Source organism: Amblyomma mixtum, chromosome 4 (assembly GCF_055824585.1).
Source record: "Amblyomma mixtum isolate Tamu chromosome 4, ASM5582458v1, whole genome shotgun sequence".
Taxonomy (NCBI): Eukaryota; Metazoa; Arthropoda; class Arachnida; order Ixodida; family Ixodidae; genus Amblyomma; species Amblyomma mixtum.
The window spans coordinates 54,629,272-54,651,881 of record NC_143015.1 but is presented as its reverse complement, the minus strand read 5'-3'; the positions used below and the strand labels follow the sequence as shown (position 1 = coordinate 54,651,881).

Here is a 22,610-nt window from a genome sequence, read left to right as displayed (position 1 = left end):
GTGAATGAAAAGTCATCTCTCTCGTAAAGACAGCGTCTCAGTTTGTGACGTTTTCCTCGGATGGCACACAAGTGTTACATGCAAGTTTAAAAAAAATTGTGCATCAGACAGATAATGCTGCTTCTTCCAACGACCATGCTCTGCACGCCATGCTCGCAAACTGAAGAACAGTAAACTTAAATGAAGAAATAAGTGTCTACTTTGCCGCCGATCCTAAGCGTCAACATGAAATGATATACAGTTAGAGTTACTCATTTTACAGCATGCCATAATTGCCGATAGCCGTATTCTTTTAATCTTCTCAGTCATGCTGTAGAGTATGTGTTTATCGTAGCACTCGTTCAATGGAAAAATTCAGGGGGGCACTTTGTTGACCTAAAGTGCGGTGAGGCGAAAGCCTTAGGCGGGTGGTGGTGTGGTGTAAAACATTTATTTGTACTATATACAGAGGTATTGCTTGGACCGTGCCTGAAGGGCCCGGCCCTCACAATCACTAGGAAGGATCCCTAGTCCGGGACCCCTGTGGCCTCCGCGGCGGCCCGGGCTCTTGTCACCAGGGCTCGTTGGTCCTGGGGAGTTGAGCAGCCGAGCAGGGCAGCCTCCCAGTCCTCTCGGGTGGGGTGGGGGTGGGGTGGGAAAGCAGGATTCGCCGGTCATGCCCACACCATGTGATACGTGTCCGCAAACACTTCCCCACAGTGTGGACACTCGCCCGAAAAGTCCGAATTGAAATGTTTGAGCACTGCCGGGCACAGTACCGTGTTGGTGTAGAGGCGAAGTAGCCAACGCTCCAACGCTCCTCTGACTTATTGAGGCCTTTACAGAGGGGTGAATATCGGCCGTGAGCGTTTTGATACAGGAGAGAGATCGCCCGAAAAGTAATAGCCGGATTAAAAGCAGTAGCCGGATCAGGCGGTGAGAGAGGCGATGCCCGGTGGTTAAGCGCGCGAGCGGTAGTGTCCGCTACCTTATTTCCCTCTATCCCCGCATGTGCTGGGGCCCAGATGATGGTGCGCCGGGTTGGGAAATCCCGGTACTCACATCTGTGTAAAATTTGGAAAGCACGATCTGGAATTTTGCCCTGTTCAAAATTGCGGCAAGCTTCTCTTGAGTCGGTGATAATGACTCGGGACGCTGGATCCGCAGCTGCAAGTGCGATAGCAACTTCCTCCGCGAATGTAATGTTGGGGGCACGGAAGGTGACGCCCTGAACTGGGTTGTTTTGGTGGACAACGGCAGCCGTGTACCAACCCCCATGGTGTGGACCTGCCGCGTTCGTGTAAAATACCCCTGGTCGAGCACCATACTGCTTGGAAATGGCCTCCGCTCGCGCGATGCGGCGGCCATCATGGGCATCTTTTGTCATGTTATTGGGGAGGGGGCGAACCTTTAGTGCGAAGCGCCAGGCGTCGGGCATAGATACCCGCTTCTCCTCTTGGGTTGTGTAATTGATGTGGAGGCGGGTCAGTAGACGGCTAACCTCACGTGTTTTGCTTAACCGCAAGTATTGATTGCTGAGATGAGCCTCGCGCAGCTCCCCAAAGGTGTTCGTCATCCCTAGGCCGAGGAGACGTTGGTTGGATGTTGCAACTGGGAGGTCGAGAGCTCTCTTATAGATTTTTCGGAGAATCACTTCGAAAGCGTTCTCATCGCATTTGCGCAGGTGGAGGTACGGTGCCGAATACAGGATTCGACTGGTTACGAATGCATCGGCCAGCCGCAGGGCGTCTTTGCATCGCAACCCACCTCGTTTGTTTGATAACCGGCGGACCATACGACCCACCTGATCCCCCACCTTGCGGAGTTTCTTCAGCGTGGTGTCAATCTCGCGGTTCTTTTGTATGTAGAGTCCCAATACTCTGATTTCATCGTGTTCAGGTATCGGGCCACTAAGCAGGGAGAGGGCAATTTCGGTTGTGCACCTTGGATTGGGGCGTATGTACACGAATTCCGATTTACTTGGGGAGCACTCAAGGCAGCAGCGGTGTGCATAATCGTCCACAATAGCCGCCGCTTGCTGCAGGTTGGCCTCGATTTCTCCAACCGAACCGTGTGTTGCCCAGAGGGTGATGTCGTTCGCGTACAGGGCATGCTGCACACCAGGGACCTCACCCAGCAGGGTAGGGAGCTTCATCATGGCCAGATTGAAGAGAAGAGGCGAGAGGACTGCTCCCCGTGGAGTCCCTCGCGTACCAAGTTGGTACGGGCCATGTTCACTGTCTTGGAGTCGGATATATGATTGCCGATCTGTGAGGAATTGCTTGATGTATTGGAATGTGTTGTACCCACAGTTCACTTGGGACAGGTGGGAGAGGATGATATCATGGGTAACATTGTCGAAAGCCCCCAGCAAGTCTAATGCGAGGACCACCTTGTCATCGCTAGGGTGCTCGACGGGATCAAGAATCTCTCTATGAAGTTGCAGCAGCACATCTTGTGCGGACCGGTGTGGGCGGAACCCGTACATGGTGTCTGCAAAGGCGTTGTGCGTTTCTAGGTAGGTGGATAGTCTGTCACGGACCATGGTCTCCATCAACTTCTCCACACAAGAAGTGAGAGATATGGGCCGGAGGTTGCCAGTGTTGAGAGGTTTGCATGGTTTGGGTATGAATGTGACGAGAGCCGTCTTCCAATCCACTGGGAGAGGCGTACCTCCCATCCAGATGGCATTGAAGTATTCGAGCAGCCGCTCGAAGCCGTTCAAAATTCTACGCGGCCTTGCAGCGCAACGTCACAGCGCTTCAGTACACTCCTCTGGGAAACAACGCTGATTCGCAGTTCAAAAAGCCCAGGTTCACCACCCTGATCTGTACAGCGTCGACGTAGTGCAGCCGAGCAGGGTCGCCTCCCAGTCCTCCCGGGTTGGGTTGGGGGGAGGGGGGATAGCAGGGTTGGAGGGGCAGGCCCACACCATGTGGTAGATGTCCGAAGACTTCTCCGCACAGTGCGGACAGCTGCCCGAGAAAGAAGGGTCGAAGTGTTTCAGAGCTGCCGGGCACAGCAAAGTATTAGTATACAGGCGGAGCAGAAGCCGCTCCTCCGCCTTTGACAGACCTTTACACGGGCGGGGATAAAGACCATGGCCAGACTGATAGAGTAAAACGATGTCTTTGAAGGTGTAAGCTGGAATAAATTCAACGCCATCGCCCATTTGGTTCTACGCCTCGCTCGTCGGTAAATTGATTTTTGAGGAAAGGAAATGTATCTGTCTCTCATATCTCGGCGGACACCTAAACCTCGCCGGAAGGGAAGCGAGGAGGATGGGAGTGAGTGAAGACACCGTATTCACTAGACATACCTTTGTTCATTCCAAACCATCGAGCTGGCGTGGCGGAGTGAATAGCATGCTCGTCTCGCACTCCGAAGACCGGGGTTCGATTCCCAAGCTCGACGAATTTCCTACTCGGTTTTATTTATTTATATGGCCTGACTAGTAAAGTTAATTAGGTTAATTGGTTAATTAAGCAATTAACTAAGTAAAGTTCTACTTAATTGGAGCATCACTACATGATCCCTTCAATTGGTTGCATAGTTACTAGCCAAAGTACAATTGGCCCCGTTTGAAATTCGCGCACTGTGACGTCACGACCGTTTCGACCAATTGAAAAGCGTGACATTTCTGTCGACAACTGCAGCTTACAACGGTGAGACATTAAAGGCTTTCGCCTTAAAATAGCGGATGATGCTTTCGCTGTCGTTTGAAACGTAATGCATTGATAGACGAGGCGTTAAGAGAGTGACACGCACATTGTTACCGGATGTCGACTGATCTGGTGGCAATATTTGTTGCTGCTCGACTTCTGAGGCTTCTAACGGCGCTGCAGAAATTGACAGTCTCGATGATACCCCACTTCTCATTCTGCTATGTTCTAAAAAAAATTTGGACGTTGCCGCAGTTCCGTAGCCCCTGAGGCGAATAGCGACTTATGTATTGGTTCATTTTACTGATCGCCACATATGTGCAGTAAATAATACAAACACCATATTTTTTCATATTCACAATACTTAAACGATTTGGTAAGTGTATTTTCCTCTTACTTCGAAGATGTGGATCATTTTCATGCGACAGCAAAACTCTGTATACCACAAGGCGCAGACGCTGTGCCATCACCGTTGAGCTATCGGGAGTTGCTGCACTTCACAACCGCTTCCGGGACTTCTCCGAATGAGTGAGCGCCTCGTTCCTCTCAGGAAACAAAGTTACATCATGGGCTCTAGAAGAACCAATGTCTTCATACATGCTAGAATCCTTTCCTTGTGCATGTACCGCATGCCACTGTTCAATTAATTGCTGCCCCTTAGAGGACCACGGTGCTAAGCAATAAAAACGTCTTTGGGACAAAATGTACCATAAACGAAATTTTCAGACTTTTCTTCACGTATTATAAAAAAAAACTTCTTAATTCTTAGACCACTAGAGAGCAGCAAACTAAAGGTACTCTCCACATTCATGTTTACGGAGGGAGAGCATTGCGAAGGTAGTCAAATTGCCTTTTTCTTATCTTCGGTGCAAGTAAGAACTGAGGACATTCGCCAAAGCCTAATAAGAAAAGAAACAAATTCTAGGAACACAGCGGCATGATGATGTGATGACGGCGAAAGGCTGATTTTAAAAGGCTGCTCAATGTCATTTTTTTTAAACACGTATTGGTCAATATTCCATTTAGTCTCTGTTCTCGGACAGCATGCAGATGTTGTGTCGACTTCAGTCACTGGCATCCAATATGCCGCCTAAAAATCTCGATCTCCTGCCTGCACAAGGTCACTGTCACGGTGGTTGTCAGTACCTGGAATCGTTCCCTCCACTTGCACTCGTAATTTCTGCAATCGGACCAGCAGCCACTGGTAATCATAGGTGCCCATGGTAGCACCCAAATAAGACTTCATTTCTGAGCCATTCACAGGCAGCCTGCTCTTTACCAAATCTTCATACTTGCTGTAAAACTCCACAAACTTCTCCAGCACAACGTTCTTGAAAGAAGGCGGGAACATCGAATCATCCTTAACACACTCTTCCACTGCGTCACACACGAGTACTTTGATTGTCTCGTGCTCTACGTAACTCCTGTGGCGGATCACTGCATGCTCACGCTTGGCATTCTCAATACCGCAATCCTTGTTAAGAGCGCCTTTTAGTGCGAGGAGCACAGTGCTGACGGTGCAGGCCTGGTTCCAGCTGTGTCCGCGATAAATGCCAAGCTTTTTCAGGCAAACTAACCCGGCGTCGTTTATGCGGGCGTTGAACTGCACCCCCTCCGAGCCTGGCGTAGACAGGTGCACTCGTGGTGGCTGAGTTGGGTACTCGCGGGTATACCTGAACACAAAATGGAAGAACCCTCCTTCGTACGGCGTGTCTGGTGGACCGATCACGAGAGCGTGGATCACGGATCCGTCGTCGTTCTCAGGGGCAGTGAATACTCCCGGCATAGGGTTGGCTTTCATGGTCGCTAGCTCCTGTTTCACTCTCAGAAGACACATAGGGGACGGCGCCTCATTTCCAACCTTGGTGGGGTCCTGAGAGCTTGCCTGTGAGCCGTTGTCACCAGCTGCACCTTGTACTTCCGACATTGCCGCGGATTCAGGATCGTAAAGCCGAGTGAGGAAAGTAAATGTTCCCAAAAGCCGGCACCGCAATAGCCAACCATTGACCTCGTTTTCTTCGCTTCTATCGTGGTTGCATGTGCCATGATGATGATGATGATGATGTCCTCAGTCTTGATGGCACATACCTACGACGGTGGATTGGTCAGGGTCTATGACTTGGAGGTATTTTAGGTGATGAAGGTCACACTACTTACTTAAATGTAAGTGGGTTTCGTTTTAGCAATTTTGCTAATTTGTTATTAGGCGTCAATTTTTATTCATAAACGGTCAATTTAAGCACAGAGAAGCTTCGATCAAAATTTAACACTTCCGAGAAACTACCGTGAACACAAGCGCTCCAGAAACTCTGCTGGACTCTAATATGTATGATATTGTACAGAAGACGATCATAATATATCCGTTTCTATCTTCGCTTGAGTATCAAAGTCTACCTATCTGTTATCTGTGCAGAACCCGCTCGTAAACGGCTCTGAATGGCTATAGTAAGAGGATGCCTTCATTTGCTGGGTGGTGGCTTATAATATGGCAGCTAATGAAACCATTTGCCTCAAAATATCAAGGAGTCTAATACATTATATGATTTCAGTAGTAAACACATAGTCTTCTCATGTGCCCAATGAAGTTGGGGAAGCCTTCCACGCTCATGGACCTTACGTGGTGGTCCGGTCCCGGCACTCCCTCGTGGCACCTGGAGCCTGACTGCTGGGGTAGTGACCACCACCCTATCATCATCGGTCTCCATCCGTTACGAGCCCGCCGATTACGCCGTAGGTGTTCTGTGGTCAATTGGGACACCTTTCGCACCACGCTCAAAGATCTCTCTGTGCAGTCATCTACACTACGTATGGACTGCATACAAACTGAGCTCAACAAGGCTACAACTGTCACCTGGACAGACGTCAATCGTCCGGCGCCGGATGTGGGTCTGCTTAACTTGTGGGCTGCTCGCCGACAAGCGGAGATGGCAGCTTCCCGAGACTCGACTTCTGCACAAGCACGCACAAGGCTGAATTACCTTACTGCCAAGGCTCGCAGGTATGAACGTGATCTATCGCGAAGGCAGTGGCATGCGTGGCGTGACCAGTTTTCGACACAGTCATCGAATGCTTCTTTATGGCGAACATTTCGCGCTATGGAACATGGTTCTCGTCGTCTTGACGCAGCGGCCACAGCATGCTTCGCTGCTAACTTAGCTCCGGATGATTTCGCAAGAGAAGCAGCGCGGAAGTTTTTTCCCAAGTATGACGTGTTGCCTCCAAGGACCGCAGGAGCCTCCTTGGCTGGCATTCCAGCATATGTCGACAGGCTACCATCTACAGCCGACGCCGAGGGAATCGCAAGCCCATTTTCCATGCCCGAAATGCTTGCTGCAATAGATGAGGCACGTCGGAAGACTGCACCCGGCCCGGACTCCCTTCCGTACGAGGTGTATAAGAACATGAGTTCCGCTCTACTGCCTTAACTCCTCGCCACCATCAACAAGGTATGGATAGAAGGCGTCGTACCAGAAGATTGGAAATCGGCTATTGTGATCCCCATCCCAAAGCCAGGGAAGCCGCCGACAGACCTTGGTAATTTCCGACCTATATCGCTTACGCCCACTTTGTGCTAGCTTACTGAAAAGATGCTTGCCACACGCCTGTCGTGGTGGCTTGAGCACCACGGTTTCTGTCATCCCTCCCAAATCAGCTTTCGAACGTCCATAGGTACAGAAGATGGATTGGCTGTCTTGGCGTCATCAGTTCTAGCATCAACTCGCAGCCACAATGTGCGTACCGTACTGGCCATGGACGTTGAAAAGGCGTACGACAATATCAGTCATGCTGATATCCTGGAATCGCTTGACTTGCTGCATTTCCCCGTTAGAGTGCGCAATTTTGTAAAATCCTTTCTAGAAGGCCGACACTTTGCCATACACCTCAGTGGTGAGGCCGTCGGATCCTTTGTGCCTCTTCGCGGCGTGCCCCAGGGATCGGTACTATCGCCCACATTATTTAATATTAATTTTATCCCCCTTCCTTGGCGCTTACATGAAGTGACTGATATTAAGTTTTTATTGTACGCTGATGACATCACAGTGTTGAGCACCCACCACGACCTGTTGACTCAAGCCTCCGCCCTACAGTCAGCCATAGATATAACGTCGACTTATGCCTCTTCAATTGGTCTTCAGCTTTCAGTGAGCAAAACTACGTGTGTGTCAGTTGCCAACCGCTGGGGACGCCTTTAACTCGCTGCGACACCAATTCGTCTCCATCTATCCGGAACTCCACTTCAAGAAAGTTCGATAGTCAAAATATTGGGCTTGACGATTCACGAGTCAGGAACAGGGGCTGCTTGGCTTTCTCGAGCTAAAAAGCAAGCGATTCAGGCGTTAGGTCTGATTAGACGAATTGCTCCTAAAACAGGCGGCGCCCGCTCCCATGTTGCAAGGCAGTTGGTGCGGGCGGTTGTCCAACCGCGCCTCGTGTACCAAGCCCAATTCCAGCATTCGACGAGGGCTCAGTGGGATCGCCTTGAAGCCGTTAATCGAGAGGCAATGAGGGTCATCACTTGCCTTCCCCGCATCACCCCGATCGTGGCGCTCCAAGAACATGCGCAGCTGAATACTTTAGATGAGCTGGTGCAGCAAAGACGTGATGCTCGCCGGCTTAAGTCTAACCTTACACACGCAACGTGTGCACTCAGGGCGTATGCTTCCTCGCACTCCATTCGACAGCCGCCTCCGCCAGTTCTCCCTCCCTGGCATTTTGTGCAGCTAAGCGATAACAAACCAACTGATCTACGTCGGCCATCATCTACCCTCGCGGCGGCGTCGTTTCGCGAACGATTTACACAAGAAGACGCCCATCTGCCGCATGGCTCCATCGTTTTATACATTGACGCAGGCATCCAGGCTTGCGAAACCACTACTGCAATTTACTGCCCTTGCAAGCCTGCCCTCAACAAAACGTCCAGGTTTCGCTTTCGAGAACCTCCTTCTTCCTTCTGTGCGGAGATGCTTGCTGTTCAAGAGGCACTATGCTCAGTGGCCGCCGTTCCCCTACTACCTACGGCTCGCATTGTCATCCGCACCGACGCTCTTCAAGTCATACGCCTACTACGACGCGTCAGTCGCACCCCAAACATTTGCCAGGACATCCAGCGTCTCGCGGCACGCATCCCGCAGCCAATCCGAATTCAGTGGGTCCCACGAGACCTCCTGAGTTCGCAAAGCCGTGCAGATTCTGCGACCCACCTTGTGACCCCAACTTCGTCTTCGCCTCGAGTCCTAACGCTGGATGACACCACCCTCCTTTTAACAAAAAAAGGAACATCTCCGGCACCGTACACGTGCTCTAATCCCTCCGTGTGCGGTAACCCTCCCCCGTGGTCTTACCCGTGCAGAGGAGGTTGCGCTTCGGAGGATCCGGGTCGGGGTTGCCCTAACTCCGGCCGTTACACGAAAGTGGCCGCAATTCGAAGGTGTTTTTCCCCGCCCCGGGTGTCCAGTCTGCAAGAACCGAAATCTTGAGGCCGACTTTCATCACCTGCTGTGGGTTTGCCCGGCGTTGAAGCCGACAAGAATTTGGCACCTGGCGGCAGCGGGTCTTTCGCCCGATAATAGTGCTTCATACACAGCTTGGATACAAGGACCTCATCATCATTCACTGCTCGATTTCATTAGATCAGCGAACCTTTACTCATTTATTTAGGCATCCTCATTTATCATTACATGCCGTTTTATGCCCTGAGGCAATCAACATCGCATTAAAAAAAAAGAAAAGAAGCACGTGCACACAAGGCGGCTGATTTTAAATAAAAAAGATGTGCGCCGCTTATCTTCGAAGAAGCCTTAGTATATCCTGTTTGGCTGGTATTTTTCATATTTTAACAGCTAATCTGTGCAGTCCCATGAAATTAGCTTTTGTATTCGGACACATATTTATATATGCTTTAGACCCCTAGGTGGTTGCGGTCTGATTCTACAGCAATGGTGACTTTGGTGTATTGTTTTGCCTTTTTAGGAAACACAACAGTTGAATGAAGCGTGTTCACAAAATATTGGATCCTATGAAGTCATTCACCGCCGGCTAGATAGAATAAACTTTTGAAGAAAAACCGCGTTACCAAAGCGATGCCGTTAAAACCTTATGCATAAGTTTGTCGTAAGCATAGTGGGTAAGTGTACTATGCCTGCGGTTCTCCGCGGCATTCATATATAACATGAAAATCCTTTTCTCTCTACGCTGTGCATATCACGAAGGAAATTTGGTTGAAAAAGCAGCGTAAAGAAAAAAACGCAGATCTTTAACTGTCGCTTTTACATAAGGCAACAGTTTCTAAGAAACGTTTTTCGTGGGTTAGCGCAAAAATTAGTATTGGTATTGTTCAATACCGAGGTACTAATTTTTTACAGAACAACCCAAATAATTCGGGGTCCTATGGATCAGTTCTGGGAAAGGTAGATATTGTGTACATTGCATTCATTTTGAGTTTGAGTACTTGCTCCTACAGTTTCCTCATCAGTGTAATCGTTTCAGGTCAAATGACAGTCTTCGTATTGAAAAAACTCGCTGCAGTTGAATCGCAACGTCTTGGAAACACACACGACAGCCATACCCTGTGGTAAACGCACTGAAGCGTGTACTTTCGCTGCTAAAATGCTCCTTGTTAAAGCCGCAAGTCGTGCTTCAGCACCAAAATATTTAAAGTTCGTCCCTTGTGCCAAGAGTGCGGTGTATAGGGCTCCCTTCACGTGCGGCGAGAACTACATAAGCCAGACGGGAAGAAGCCTTTTCTCCTGCCTGCGTGAACACAACACCTCTTTGAAAGGGGCTCCTTCCTCGAACCTAGCCTTGCACTACAAAGAATGGGGTAGTAACACCTCCGCACCTGCTGCCCAACCATGTATTCCACTTTTTAACGACACAAAACTCTTCTACAATCAGAAAGATAGATTAACTAGGGAAATCAGCGAAGCATTTCATATTCAGAAAAACCGCGACACATGCGTAAGCACCCCATCCGTCCTCGATCATGACTGTGAGTTATCGTTTCTTGAACATCATGGCTGATTGTGACATCTTATCAGTGTTGTTGGCGTATATCATGCATGCTCCTGATTGTTTGAAGAGTATATTTTTTGTGTTCCGTGCAATAAACCTTCAGTTGCTAGTCAGCGCCTGTCCCGTCGTCTTATTTTCTCTTGTCCCTGTTCCTGCGCTGTTTCCAAGCAGTATGTACCAACTTGCTCAACTCGCCGTTTTACTGAAGTACCATATCTGATAACCGGACGACCAGATTCACCACAATGTTCTTTCCCGTATTCAGAGAATTTTTCTTTTCTTTCTTACATTATCGCAATAACCATCTGACATACTGACAGAAGTACCCTTCAGTGTTTTTGCTTCTGCAAAGACTTCGAACTTTTTCTTATGTGTCACAAACTTTACAATCACGGGCCGCTTTTCACATACTTTCGCTACAAGCTTCTTTCACATGATTTTAGTTTGTTGCACTTGATTCTCGCTGATCTGTATCTTTAACGTCAAAGAAAAGCAAGTTGCAACACCGACATCCAATTTAGCCCTCAGGCTCTGCAGCTCGGCTTGATGCAACTGAATACTTTCCTGACATTTGGCAAAAGTGCACTTTAGTTTATCAAGACGGCCAATGTGCCGCTCCAGTTTTGTCAGCCTCGTGTTAAGTGTCTGCATGGCAGCCCTGTTCTCAGCCCGGTACTCCTCAATGGATAACAATTTTTGCGTAATATCAGTCTGGCCCTCTAGAAGGTGTTGCATAGCAGAGTATTTATCATGGCCTGGATTCAGCTCAACGTCTCCGCACAATAACAGCAGCAGCATGAAAAACACAGATCGGCGCATTAACAAATATCGCCGCCTTCGACAGTACTTTGCGTTCTCGACAGAAGAGTGTGAGAACACTTGCGCAAAAATCACGTGGGGGGGAATGGCCAAAACGTACTAAACACCGGCGCCGTAATGAGGCATTCCACCAACCTGCATGAACAGCCATAACGTGAGGGGCGGTGTCATGGTCGCGCCGGTGACACACCCCTGAGGAAGTCTGGCATGACGCCCCTTTTGTTGCTCGAGGTGACGTTCGTTTACGGTTCAATGTTGGGCGACTGGCAGCAGGCACTGTCCAAATTCAGCGGCACCACACCTTTCACTGACGAGGTAGGCATCGGCGTCGAAAGGTTGCACGAAACTACCTAGAGCATTGCCCGGTGGTGAGCATTCCTTGACTCTAACCGGAAGGCAGTCAGGATCGCATTGTAACGAGACAGCTACGTTGAAAACCTGCATGAACAGCCACAGCGTGAGCGGCAACGCCATGGTCGCGCCGGTGTCACGCCCCCCAAAAACATGCTATCCTTTGTAGCTTCCTAGTTTCGAGATGAACGACACTGCGCTTACTAATGTTAATCAGCGCAAGGTTCTGGAACTTATCCAAGAAGTTTTTATTTTTAACGTCACTGAAATTTCGTGTCAGAATTACGTGTTCCGATCCACGATGAGTGGCGCTAATGTCGCAACGGAGGTGATATATTTTTGTAACCCTCCGCGAAATCCGATCATGTATGCTTTAGGAAAGCCTAAGAGAAGTGGTACCTGTTTTGGGAGGCAATCGGAAAACAAGACGCACTAAGATGTTCTGGAGAAGCAATTGATTTATGGTTTAGGGGGGTGCAACGTCCAAAAGTGACTCCGGCTATGAGTGATGCCGTAGTGAAGGGCCCCGGAAATGTCGACCACCTGGGGTTCTTTACCGTGCACTGACTTCGCACTGTGAATGGGTTTCCAGAATTTCGCCTCCATCGAATTTCGACTGCCACGGCCGGGATCGAACACACGTCTTTCGGGACAGGAGCTGATCTACATAATCACTCAGCCCCTGCGGCGGCCCCTAGTTCTGGAAAAGTTCTGCTGCTGAATAGCTATGTGGTCTGTCGAACCCCAGCCTCTTCAGAATCTTTAACGTGGTACGAAGTTATAAGCAAGACTGTTCTCAGCACAACCAGGACTGAAGCCATGAAGTTTTGCTTTTGGTTCCAAAGCCAGCGCCACTGAGCCGAAACTGCGACTTGAAGTGCCGGTCTTGTGTGGTAGTCAGAAATTTTCGTTTCACAGTGTGCAGGAGATAGCACACAAAAACTAGCCGTCAAGTCTGCAGTTCTGCTCTGTACTTTGACTAACTCGAACAAACAATTGGCTTAGTCAACTTGGGATTTCCTTAAAGGGAAAGGCTCTTCAATGCTGCCCACGGACGTGCATAAAAAACGAGTCGGCAGTTCCGCACTAACAAATATAAACAACCCATGGCTTTGGAAATTCGTCCTTTAGTCGGTGCAAGACCGTAAACAGACCATGCCGTGATCACTACCAGTAAATAAAATGCGTGGAAGGTCGAACGTGTTCAACATTCTCAGACAAAACTATAAATATTTAAAAATTGTGAGATACTGCCTTTGAAGTATTGAAGATAATGGTCCATTGTTGTGATGTCTATCAAAATCTTCGTTTTAACGTGTTTCCAACGATCGCATCAAGCAGTTAAGAGAGCCATGCAAAACTAATAGGAAACGTTTTTTGAAGAAAGCAAAAACATTAATACAGAAAAATCGAAAATTGCCGTCGGGTGGTCTGGCGATATATCGATTCTTATACTGAAGCCTTACATAACATGAAAAAGTTCCGTTCATAAACTTCTCGCTCAAAAATGTTTTTGTCCAAAATGGTTATGTTTGCGAAGGTAATAGAAATATTTCTCCTTGAGAGCTCTATGAACGCCTAGAAGACGAATGACTGGGCTCCATTTTATAACTTCCTTTACAACCCCTAAACCCGTGTAATTTTAACCCAGCGCGCTGCTGGTAAGAGATGCAATGAAAACTGAATGGATAGACCATTTATCATGTCGCCGAAGTGGAAGCGTCTGACCATGTCCACAAATCAGTCGCAAAAGAAGGATATCGTGCTTGCGGTAGTTCAGGCCTAATCTCAAGCAGGGTTCGTTTATTTTACAAATTTTCCAACATCCCATAGGATGCATGGACGAAAACAACTTTATTACAACAAAAAATCTTCCAGGGTGGTCCCCCTACTGGTCCAAGAGTCCACGGGCTTGTGCTTCACGCAAAGCCCGATCCACCAGCCATTTCTGGACATTGGGCTGAGCGGTCGATGTATATAAAAAAATGGCGGTCTGATGGGACCTCAATTCGGTGCTTACTGATTGTCGCAAAGGTAGTGAAAACGTAGTAACGGCTGTTGTTACAACCTTTTTTTAACCCTTACTACCTATGTACTGTGTTGCTACGACCTTGTTACTAGCACGAAAGAAAATTAAGAAGTAACAAGGTAGCAACTTCTGCTGTTACTACGTTTTTTGGCAGTTACTACACTTGTACTACCTCATTATAACCCTGGCAGTATCGATTACTACCTTGATCTGGAAATGGATGATCGCAATATGCACATGTATGTATACTGACATTCCCGGTGACATTGCTAGTCAATGTCCGATGTTTTTATATAATGAAAAGGGTTTCCTAATTGGCGGCAAATCTAACAAAATTGCCAGTGCTTTTCTTTTTGTTTTCAATACAATGTATACGCAGCACGTATGTGTTCGATTCTCTAGTTTGATTTCTTAATTGCACTTTTTCACCAACCCAAGCTATTGTCGGCAGTCTGGAAAGAGAGAGGTTGTTTACTGGCCAGTGAAGGTTTTCTTGAAAAAAAAACATTATGCTTGTCGACAGCTATTGAAACATTACACGCAAAATTCGATTTTTTTTTTTTGCTCTTTAGTGTCCAGATTAGTGGTCGTTACCTGTGATCATCATTCAATGCGATGAACGTATCGCGCGGTGGCGTTAATACGAGTGGCCAAGAAACGTGCTACCAGTAAGGGTGAAAGGAAGAACTTTTTTTTTGTCTGCAAAGTGCAAAATATGGGCTCTCAAGACACTGATACAGCAACGAACAACGTAATATCAAAGGCTGGCTTAGTTGATGAAAGCGTCAGCGCGCGCTGTTTTCAATATAACTCCGAACAGTGCAGAAAGGAACGCAACAAGAAAAAAAAAAAACAAGTGACAAGCATGCGATGTACCAATGTACAAGATAAAAAAAGAAGACAGCGCAGTCTCTCGATCTTCAGTCACGTCATCATGTGTGTTTACAACATTCAAACGTTTAGCTGGATTAGAAAGATGTGTGTCGCTAACATGCTCGCAGGTTTTGAAGCTGCCTAGCGCATTATTCCAGTAATTTGTGCCCCGGAGTGCAGTTTTGCACAACGCTGTGGTCTGTACCAAGGATTAGGAGCGCTAAGACAGTAAAACGGACAGCTGTCGTTCTGAGACTTGTAGTTAGGTTTGACACGGCCAGTGCGCTCTATGTCAAGGCTCAGAATACGTTGGCACTCCCAACAGGCCATAAAGGCCCTTCTCAACAACGTTGTTGTCGCGTGCGAGCATGTAGATGCTGCTACTACATTTACACGTAATGGAAAGAACATGAAACAACTGTGGCTGCACATATCACGCAACATAAGTTGGCTAGTCAACGTCTGGTGGCGTGGCGTGGTTAGCGTGGTAGGATAGAGACTTAAGGTACGCGGTTCGAATCTTCGTGAAAGCAGGCATCTTTTTCTTTTGTTTTTGCTCCACTTTTTTATTTTGGCTCCTATTTTGGATTATTATTATCATATAGGCATAAGATCCTAATGTCGAAAGTCATTAGACTTTCTAAAGAAAGTCATTAGACTTTTTCTCAAGGTGTTTTCTCTCCAGAGGTAGCAAATGTTACTACTTTGCAGTTACTACGTACAGTTACTACCTAGGTAGTCATATATGTGACGGTTTTTGCCACCCCAAAATTTAGTAACCTCAACTACCTTTTTTTTAGAGTTTAGGGTCAGTGATGGTAGACTGGGTTCTAGTTCGAGATTGTTAATAAACGCACAACCGTCTGGCAACAAAATGAGTGAATCCACTGCGGTAACCAAAGTTCATAAGTTCAGAGTTCTAGAAAAAAAAGAACGGGTGATGGAAAAAAAAGGAAAACCTCCCCACAGATAATAATTACGACCAATTGCTGCAGCGTTTGGAAGCACCGCCATCTGTAAACACCGCAAACTAAGCACAGGGACAAGCAAAACTTTGAAGCGGAGTTTCTAACACCTCTAATATCAACTCTTAGTCTCTGTCGTTACGCTCATGAGGTAGCGCGCCGCATGAGGTGGAAATTCCGGGCCATTATCCGAGTCTGCCCCCAGGAAATGGCAATAAGGGGATTGTTACATTAACCCGTGCCTTAACTGATGGATGACGTTGTGCATGCACACGGTGTCGCCCCGTTCATTGAGTGCAGTGTATATTCCCTGAACAGTTATGGACGACATCTCTTCACCAGTAATCTCCACTGTTTCGCTTATGACGAGCTCACCTCGACATGGGTGTTTCGCTGCTTTCAAAATGGCTTTTGATGAGCTGTGCTCTCCAACTGGTGTTTTTGGATTTAAAGCATAAATGGCAGCATCCGTCTTTTCATCTGGATTTTTACAGAATCATAGTTTTTACACTAGATGGCAGAAGGACATGGAAAAATTAGCGCACTCAGGACAACGGACAAGGAAGACCTTTAAGCGCTTGTTTTGATCTTCCTTGTCCGTCGTCCTGAACGCGCTATTTTTTCCGTGATGCTATACCAACTAGCTCAAATGTCGATTCTACTATCACGGAAGGTGTTCCTCGTGTGTTTAGGCTGGCCCTGTTAGCACTAGATTTTCCAAACGTTCAGACAAACATGGCACCATCCGTGACGAGATATACTGCGAGAGTGTTACCTGTCGGGTAAAAGTAGCGTGAGCGATCCGGAGGTAGACTTCGAATACTATTCTTCAAGGGAAGAAGATTCTGGTGACATTATAAAAGACAACCTGTGCGAAGACGAAGGAAGCCTGCAAGATACAATCGCCATGTGGCGTGAATTGTGTCGCGTACAGCTCAATATTACAGCAATACTCAAGAATACTCAGTAATACCGGGAGCGTGGTCCCTCTCTAGCCAACAACTTTGCCGGCTTTTTGACTGCGCTCCCAGCATCGCCTTGACTGATGGAATTAATTGATTAATTGATTGATCGATTGATCGATCGATTGATCGATCAATTGATTGATTGATTGATCGATCGATTAATCAATCGATCGATCGACTAATCAATCCATTCTTTCCGTTTCAATAACGCTGTCAGAAATATGTTCTTACAAAAGAATGAATCATATCCAACTGTAAAATAAACAAAGTGTCCATGTGCTATGATTAAACTATCATTTGCGTGTGTGTAACAGTACCGAGACTATTCTGGTGATCTGTTATGAAGATATTGTACATGTTATTTCATGCATTCTCTTGTTATTGTTTTACTGCTGTCTGTCATCGCCGTGCCAAGCCGCTACGGGAGATGGGAGCCTTGTCAAGCCGCGTGCGCGGCTTTTTTTCCTTTCTCCTCAGCCATTGTACATGACTGAATTAAATGCACTGAACTGAACAGAACTGAACTGATTGATTGATTGATTGATTGATTGATTGATCACAAGCTTGGAAAAATGATGACGTGTTGGGAAAAGTCGGTCTTTGACCTTTTACCCCACGCAGTCTGGAATTCTGCACTGGAGCTTCACCGGCTCCACTGCGATTCGGATTCAAATAAAATCAAACTATCACCATCACTGCCATTTTTACCCTTTGTCAGTCATCTCAGCTGTCAACAAGAATGTGCATCGTCCGGCAGTGGTGGAAAAGAAAGACAAATTTGCGTCTGCCGCATCTTTTTTTAATTGTGCTATCTTTTTTTACAAAACGACGCACATCGTCAGCTATCTGAAAACTACTTCAGAAATGTGGGATAATAGTTGGAAAAGCATTACTAATAAAGATAGAAAAAAGGAAGCTAGAAGCAATCTACGTCAACCGCAGCCAAAGACATTTCAGGAGGCCCAGTACATACCGGCATCAAGCATCTCTTAGGTATCTACGCCGCAGGAATAAAAGCGAAAGCATTTACAATTGTACAGCGTGTGTGCTGCTTGGGCCACAGTAGCTTCGGTTTCGGCTTCGGTTTATTTCGACCAGCTGCGATGCTTCAACAAGCGCTGGGGTCACAAACACAAGAGAGAGAGAGAGAGAGAAAACTTTATTTACACAGAAATTCGGGGTACGCCTCAGGGTGCCCGCACGGCCCCATTGCACTCAAGTGTTTATGTTCCTGAGGTCCATAACACTGGCAGCACGGCCGGTGGCAATGGTCTGCACGGCCGGGTCCTCCGAGCGCAGCAGGGTCTCCCAGTCCTCCCAGGTCTTGAGGTTCTCTAGGTCCCGCGGGGGAGGGTCCGCCGGGAAGAGGGAAAGGATGTGGAGGGAAGAAGTGAAGGGTTCTGGGCATAGGGCGCATGCTGGAGTGGGGAAGGATGGATGATAGTGGGCAAGGTTAACAGGTGAGGGGAGAGTGTGTGTCTGTAGTCTGTGCCAGAGTGTTGAGTGTTTGTTATCTAGGGAGGGGGGGGGGGGCGGGGGGTAGAGCTGGCGTGAGGCTCTGTATGCCTGGGTCAGCTCACTGAATGTGTGCATGCGCTCCTTCGTGAACCCCCGATCCGAGGCCACCTGAGCCCGGTTTAAAGAACCTCGGGCTAAAAGGTTCGCAGCCTCGTTTCCGGGATTCCCGGAGTGCGCAGGCACCCATATCAGCTCCACATGGCGGGGCGGGGGTGCATCGGGCGAGTCCAGTATGCGAAAAGCAGGAAAAAAACTCGGCCTCGAGCAAAATTTAAAATCGCAGTTTTGGAGTCACTTAATATATACCGGGCTTCCGTGCGAGTGATAGCTAGTGCAATAGCGGCTTCCTCTGCAGCCTCTGGGGACGTGTCTGGAGGGAGAGGTAGTGTGAGGAGGGCGGATAAAGAGGAGTCCACCACAGCTGCTGTCGCTTCATCACCCGTGCAGGCAGCGTCCACCCATGCGGCGTCCGGCTCGGGGCCGTACGCTCGATGGAGTGCCTTCGCACGGGCTCTGCGGCGCTGCTCATGGTGGGACGGGTGCATATTTCTCGGGAGCGGCCTAATGAGAAGCTCCTGGTGAAGGGCTCGTGGGATGGCGAGGAGGGTTGGGTCGTTGGCCGGTATTGTGATGCCGAGGGAGTCCAGGATATACCGACCTGTGGAAGTTTGTGTGAGCCTGATGTATTGGCTAAGAAGTACTTGAAACTGGGCTTGTTGGTGCATATTCGTGAAAGACATGAGAGCGCTAAACGGCGACACGGACGAGGAAGGGAACAGGACGTTGAAAGTGCAGCGCTCGTCCTGTTCCCTTCCTCGTCCGTGTCCCCGTTTTGCGCTCTCATGTCTTTCACTGATGTATTGGGCCTGTCGGTGGGCCTCCACCAGTTCCCCGATCGTGTTGTGGAGGCCCAGGCCTAGTAATCTTTCTGTGGGTGTGTTGAGGGGAAGATGAAGTGCTACTTTGAATGCCTTGCGAATCAAAGCATCCAAAGCGTTTAGTCATGTTTGGATAGTTGTATGGGGTAGTGTACAGTACACTGCTGAGGACAAAGGCATGAATGAGGCGACATAGGTCGCGCTCCTTCATGCCTCTATGACGTCCCGAAACACAGCGGATGAGGTGCGATATCGCGCCTACAACCTGCTTGAGTTTCTTGAGGGCAGTGGTGTTTTTGCCATCTTTCTGGATGTGCAGGGCCAATACACGGAGGGTGCCAACCTCAGGTACCGGGTCACCATTCAGTTCAATGGCAATGGGGGAGCGGGGACAACGGTGGTTCTTAGGACGGATGAGGAGCAGTTCGGACTTCTCTGGGGAGCAAGACAGTCCGATGGTCCGTGCATAAGTTTGGGTGAGGGTGGCTGCTTCCTGTAAGGTGCTCTCTATGTCGCCGTCACTGCCGTGAGTGGTGCACAGGGTGATATCGTCGGCATAAAGAGTGTGCTTCAGGTGGGGAATAGTTGCCAATTTTTGGTCAAGGGGGATGAGGGTAATGTTAAAGAGAAAGGGGGAAAGGACGGACCCTTGAGGGGTGCCGATGATCTGAAGCGTGTAGGAGGGGGAAGACAAAGGGCCGAAGTGTATCTCAGCCGTGCGGTCAGTGAGGAATGCTTGAATGTAGGCATACGTGCGCGCACCCACATTCAATGGGGATAGAGCAGTCATGATCGCCTGATGTTCAATGCGATCAAAAGCTTTGGAGAGATCCAAAGCTGAGACTGCCTTGGTGTGACCTGGAAGAAGCGGGTCGAAAATGTCGCGTGTGAGTTGCAGCATGGCGTCCTGTGCGGATAGATGGGGGCGAAATCCCACCATGCTATGCGGGTAAAGATTGTTGTCCGCCATGTGACTTGTGAGTCTCGCTAACAGAGTATGCTCGAGGAGCTTCCCGAGGTATGAGGTTAGCGAAATCGGGCTCGCGCCCAGCAGCCGAGCTCGGTAGCCAACTGAACCATGGCGGCAGGTATGCTCGTACTTCTAAAGTCACAGAAAATTAATAAACAATGCACCAGAGCGTATGAACGCATCCCCTTCGCCCATTATACACTTGCGTTTCCTTGCGCAATATTTGTTACAACTGACTTTAGCAGAGGCGATTCCCCCAAACTTGAAATACACGTTTCTGCGCATGGTTGCTTTGCGTTCAACAGCTAGCTTCTCAGTGGAAGTATTCTCAGCTTGTTGTCAGAAATGGTACAACAGTGGGTTTTCTCATTGGCGCTAGACGGCGATGTGCCTTGCATGGGATGCGTTTACTTGTGCTTTCGTCAGCATACTTACCTGGTGTCGGGTCACTGGCGATCACTCAGGCCGGGGCCCCGTGTTGAGGTCTTCCATTGCACTGCGGTTGGCTGAAGCATGCCACTACCCCTAATTGGGGCAGATGGGACATATAATTTTTGGTAGTGGGGCTTGGCGTACGCGCCAGGGCCCCTGCATTGTTCAAATCAAAAGACAGAATTAGTGAGAAATGAATGCCGTCTGCAAATTCATTGTAAGCTATTTGGCGAAGTTTTCCTTACTCCGGAGATTTGGTGACAAGCTCTTACTCTGGAACACAATAACCCTATGGGTCCCGTTCACATTGCGTAATTCCAACCATCATAGGGGAGTGATAGAGTAATATAGAAGTAAAGAGCGGACACTCCCGTAGGCCCCAGCGGCCGACTTTTGTGCACAGCGCACCTAGCGGACCCGGGGAAACGCACTGGCCTCAGAGATGATAGATGTAACAGGAATCTTGGAGGCTCTACTTTCATTGAGTCTTGTGCGTTCTCCGCTCTCGCGGAGGAGGCGGTGTCACATTGCCCAGCTGAGCAGCCGGCCACCAGCGTGACGATTACGGAGCACGCAACGCTTATCCAGGTTTCGTCGTGCAACGCTCGTCAAAAGCGTTTGGCTTTGATCGCTTGCCTGGGCGCCGCGGCGAACACGTCACCCACAAGCCGCAAAGGCGTTATGCCACGCATCGCGTGCGCTTGGCAAGCGGCAGTGAACCTACTACGTGCATTCTGTCAGGGTGACAATGAGCGCATCAGTCACTCCGCAGAAGCAAGCCAAGACATGCCAAGACCATACTCTTTTTCTTTTTTTATTTGCACGTGCAGTGCCATCTCGCGGAAACGGGGAAGCGCCGAACTCGGCCGCGAAAGGGCCCGAGTGTCCGCTCTTTACTTTTATGTTACTCTATGTCGGAGTTTCGGACACGCAGGTCCTTCCCACGGCTCCACCGGCCGGGCTGCCAGTGTTATGGACCTTAGGAACATAAACACTTGAGTGCAGTGGGGTCGTGCGGGGACCCTGGGGCGTGCCCCGAATTCCTTGTACAATAAAGTTTTTTCTCTCTCTCTCCACTGCACTCAAACGTTCCGGAGCGCAGTACGATCTTCCAAGTAAGGTGCCCCAGGCCCCGCGGGGGAGGATGCGCCGGGCAGAGGAAAAGGATATGGTCCAGAGTGGGTTTGGGTGGTGGCAGAGGGTACAGGAAGGGTTTGTGTAGAATTGATAGCGCAAGCGTATATAAGGGGAGATTAAAGTGCGTGTTAGAGCCGCCTTCAAAGTTTCTGACGATAATTGTCGAGGGAGGGGTGGGGTGGTGTGTAGAGCCGACGCCCGGCTCTGCAGGCCTCCGTCATGTCACTGAATGATTCCATGCGTTCCCGCGACAGCCCCAGATGGTAGGCAGCCCGTGCCCGGTTGAGAGATAGGATAGGATAGGAAAACTTTTAATGTCCAACAGACAGAGGGTAGCCAGAGGGCTACCCGCCTAGACGACGGCCGGAAGGCCTTGACTCTCGGCGGTGGCCTCGGCCAGTCGGACGAGTTGTAACTGAGTCGCCGGTTCGAAGCTCAGTAGTAAGGTCTCCCATTGATCTTTTGTTTTTATACCTCGCACCTCCCGGGGGGCATGAGGACATTCCCATAGTATGTGGTCCAAGGTGGCCTTAAGTTCTCAGTCTGCGCATTTGTCTGAAAATTGCCCTGGGTACATAAGACTCCAGAGGGCCGGGTTTGGAAAGGTGTAAGCTTGTAACCGGCGCCAGTTGATGGCTTGGTATCTGGACAAGGATCTATCCGCTGGAGGAAGTCTAGCTTGTTGCAAACGATAGTGCTGTGTAATTTCTCTGTAGGTCACCATGCGATCCCTGTCTGTAAAGACCACCTCACTCGGGCCCGCTCGGAAGGAAAAGCCTCGGGCGAACACGTGGGACGTCTCATTACCAGGCAGGGATGCATGTGCTGGTGTCCAGACTAGTGTAATTTTCTTGTCTATTACATGACGGCTTAGAATTGTATTCGTTAGAGGGGAGACTCGGCCTTTGCTGAAATTTAGAATGGCAACTTTGGAGTCACTGATGATGTACCTCGCTTTTGTGCCTACACAAGCCAGTGCTATGGCAGCTTCCTCTGCAGTCTCTGGGTTACCCGAGAGAAC

The 22,610-nt window shown here is 48.9% G+C and overlaps 1 protein-coding gene, 1 non-coding gene and 1 pseudogene across 2 annotated transcripts; 1 reads left to right on the top strand and 2 right to left on the bottom strand.

Moving 5' to 3' along the window:
- Positions 1-506: 506 nt before the first annotated feature.
- LOC149346520 (uncharacterized) lies at positions 507-2,137 on the bottom strand (annotated as a pseudogene).
- Positions 2,138-4,731: 2,594 nt separating this feature from the next.
- Positions 4,732-5,568, bottom strand: LOC149346519 (ubiquitin-conjugating enzyme E2 Z-like). Its single transcript, XM_089541364.1, has one exon. The coding sequence runs from the start codon at positions 5,566-5,568 to the stop codon at positions 4,732-4,734; it is 837 nt and encodes a 278-aa protein (XP_089397490.1).
- Positions 5,569-20,447: 14,879 nt separating this feature from the next.
- LOC149346518 (U1 spliceosomal RNA) lies at positions 20,448-20,610 on the top strand. Its single transcript, XR_016282593.1, has one exon. It is a non-coding gene; the product is annotated as a U1 spliceosomal RNA (small nuclear RNA).
- Positions 20,611-22,610: the final 2,000 nt, after the last annotated feature.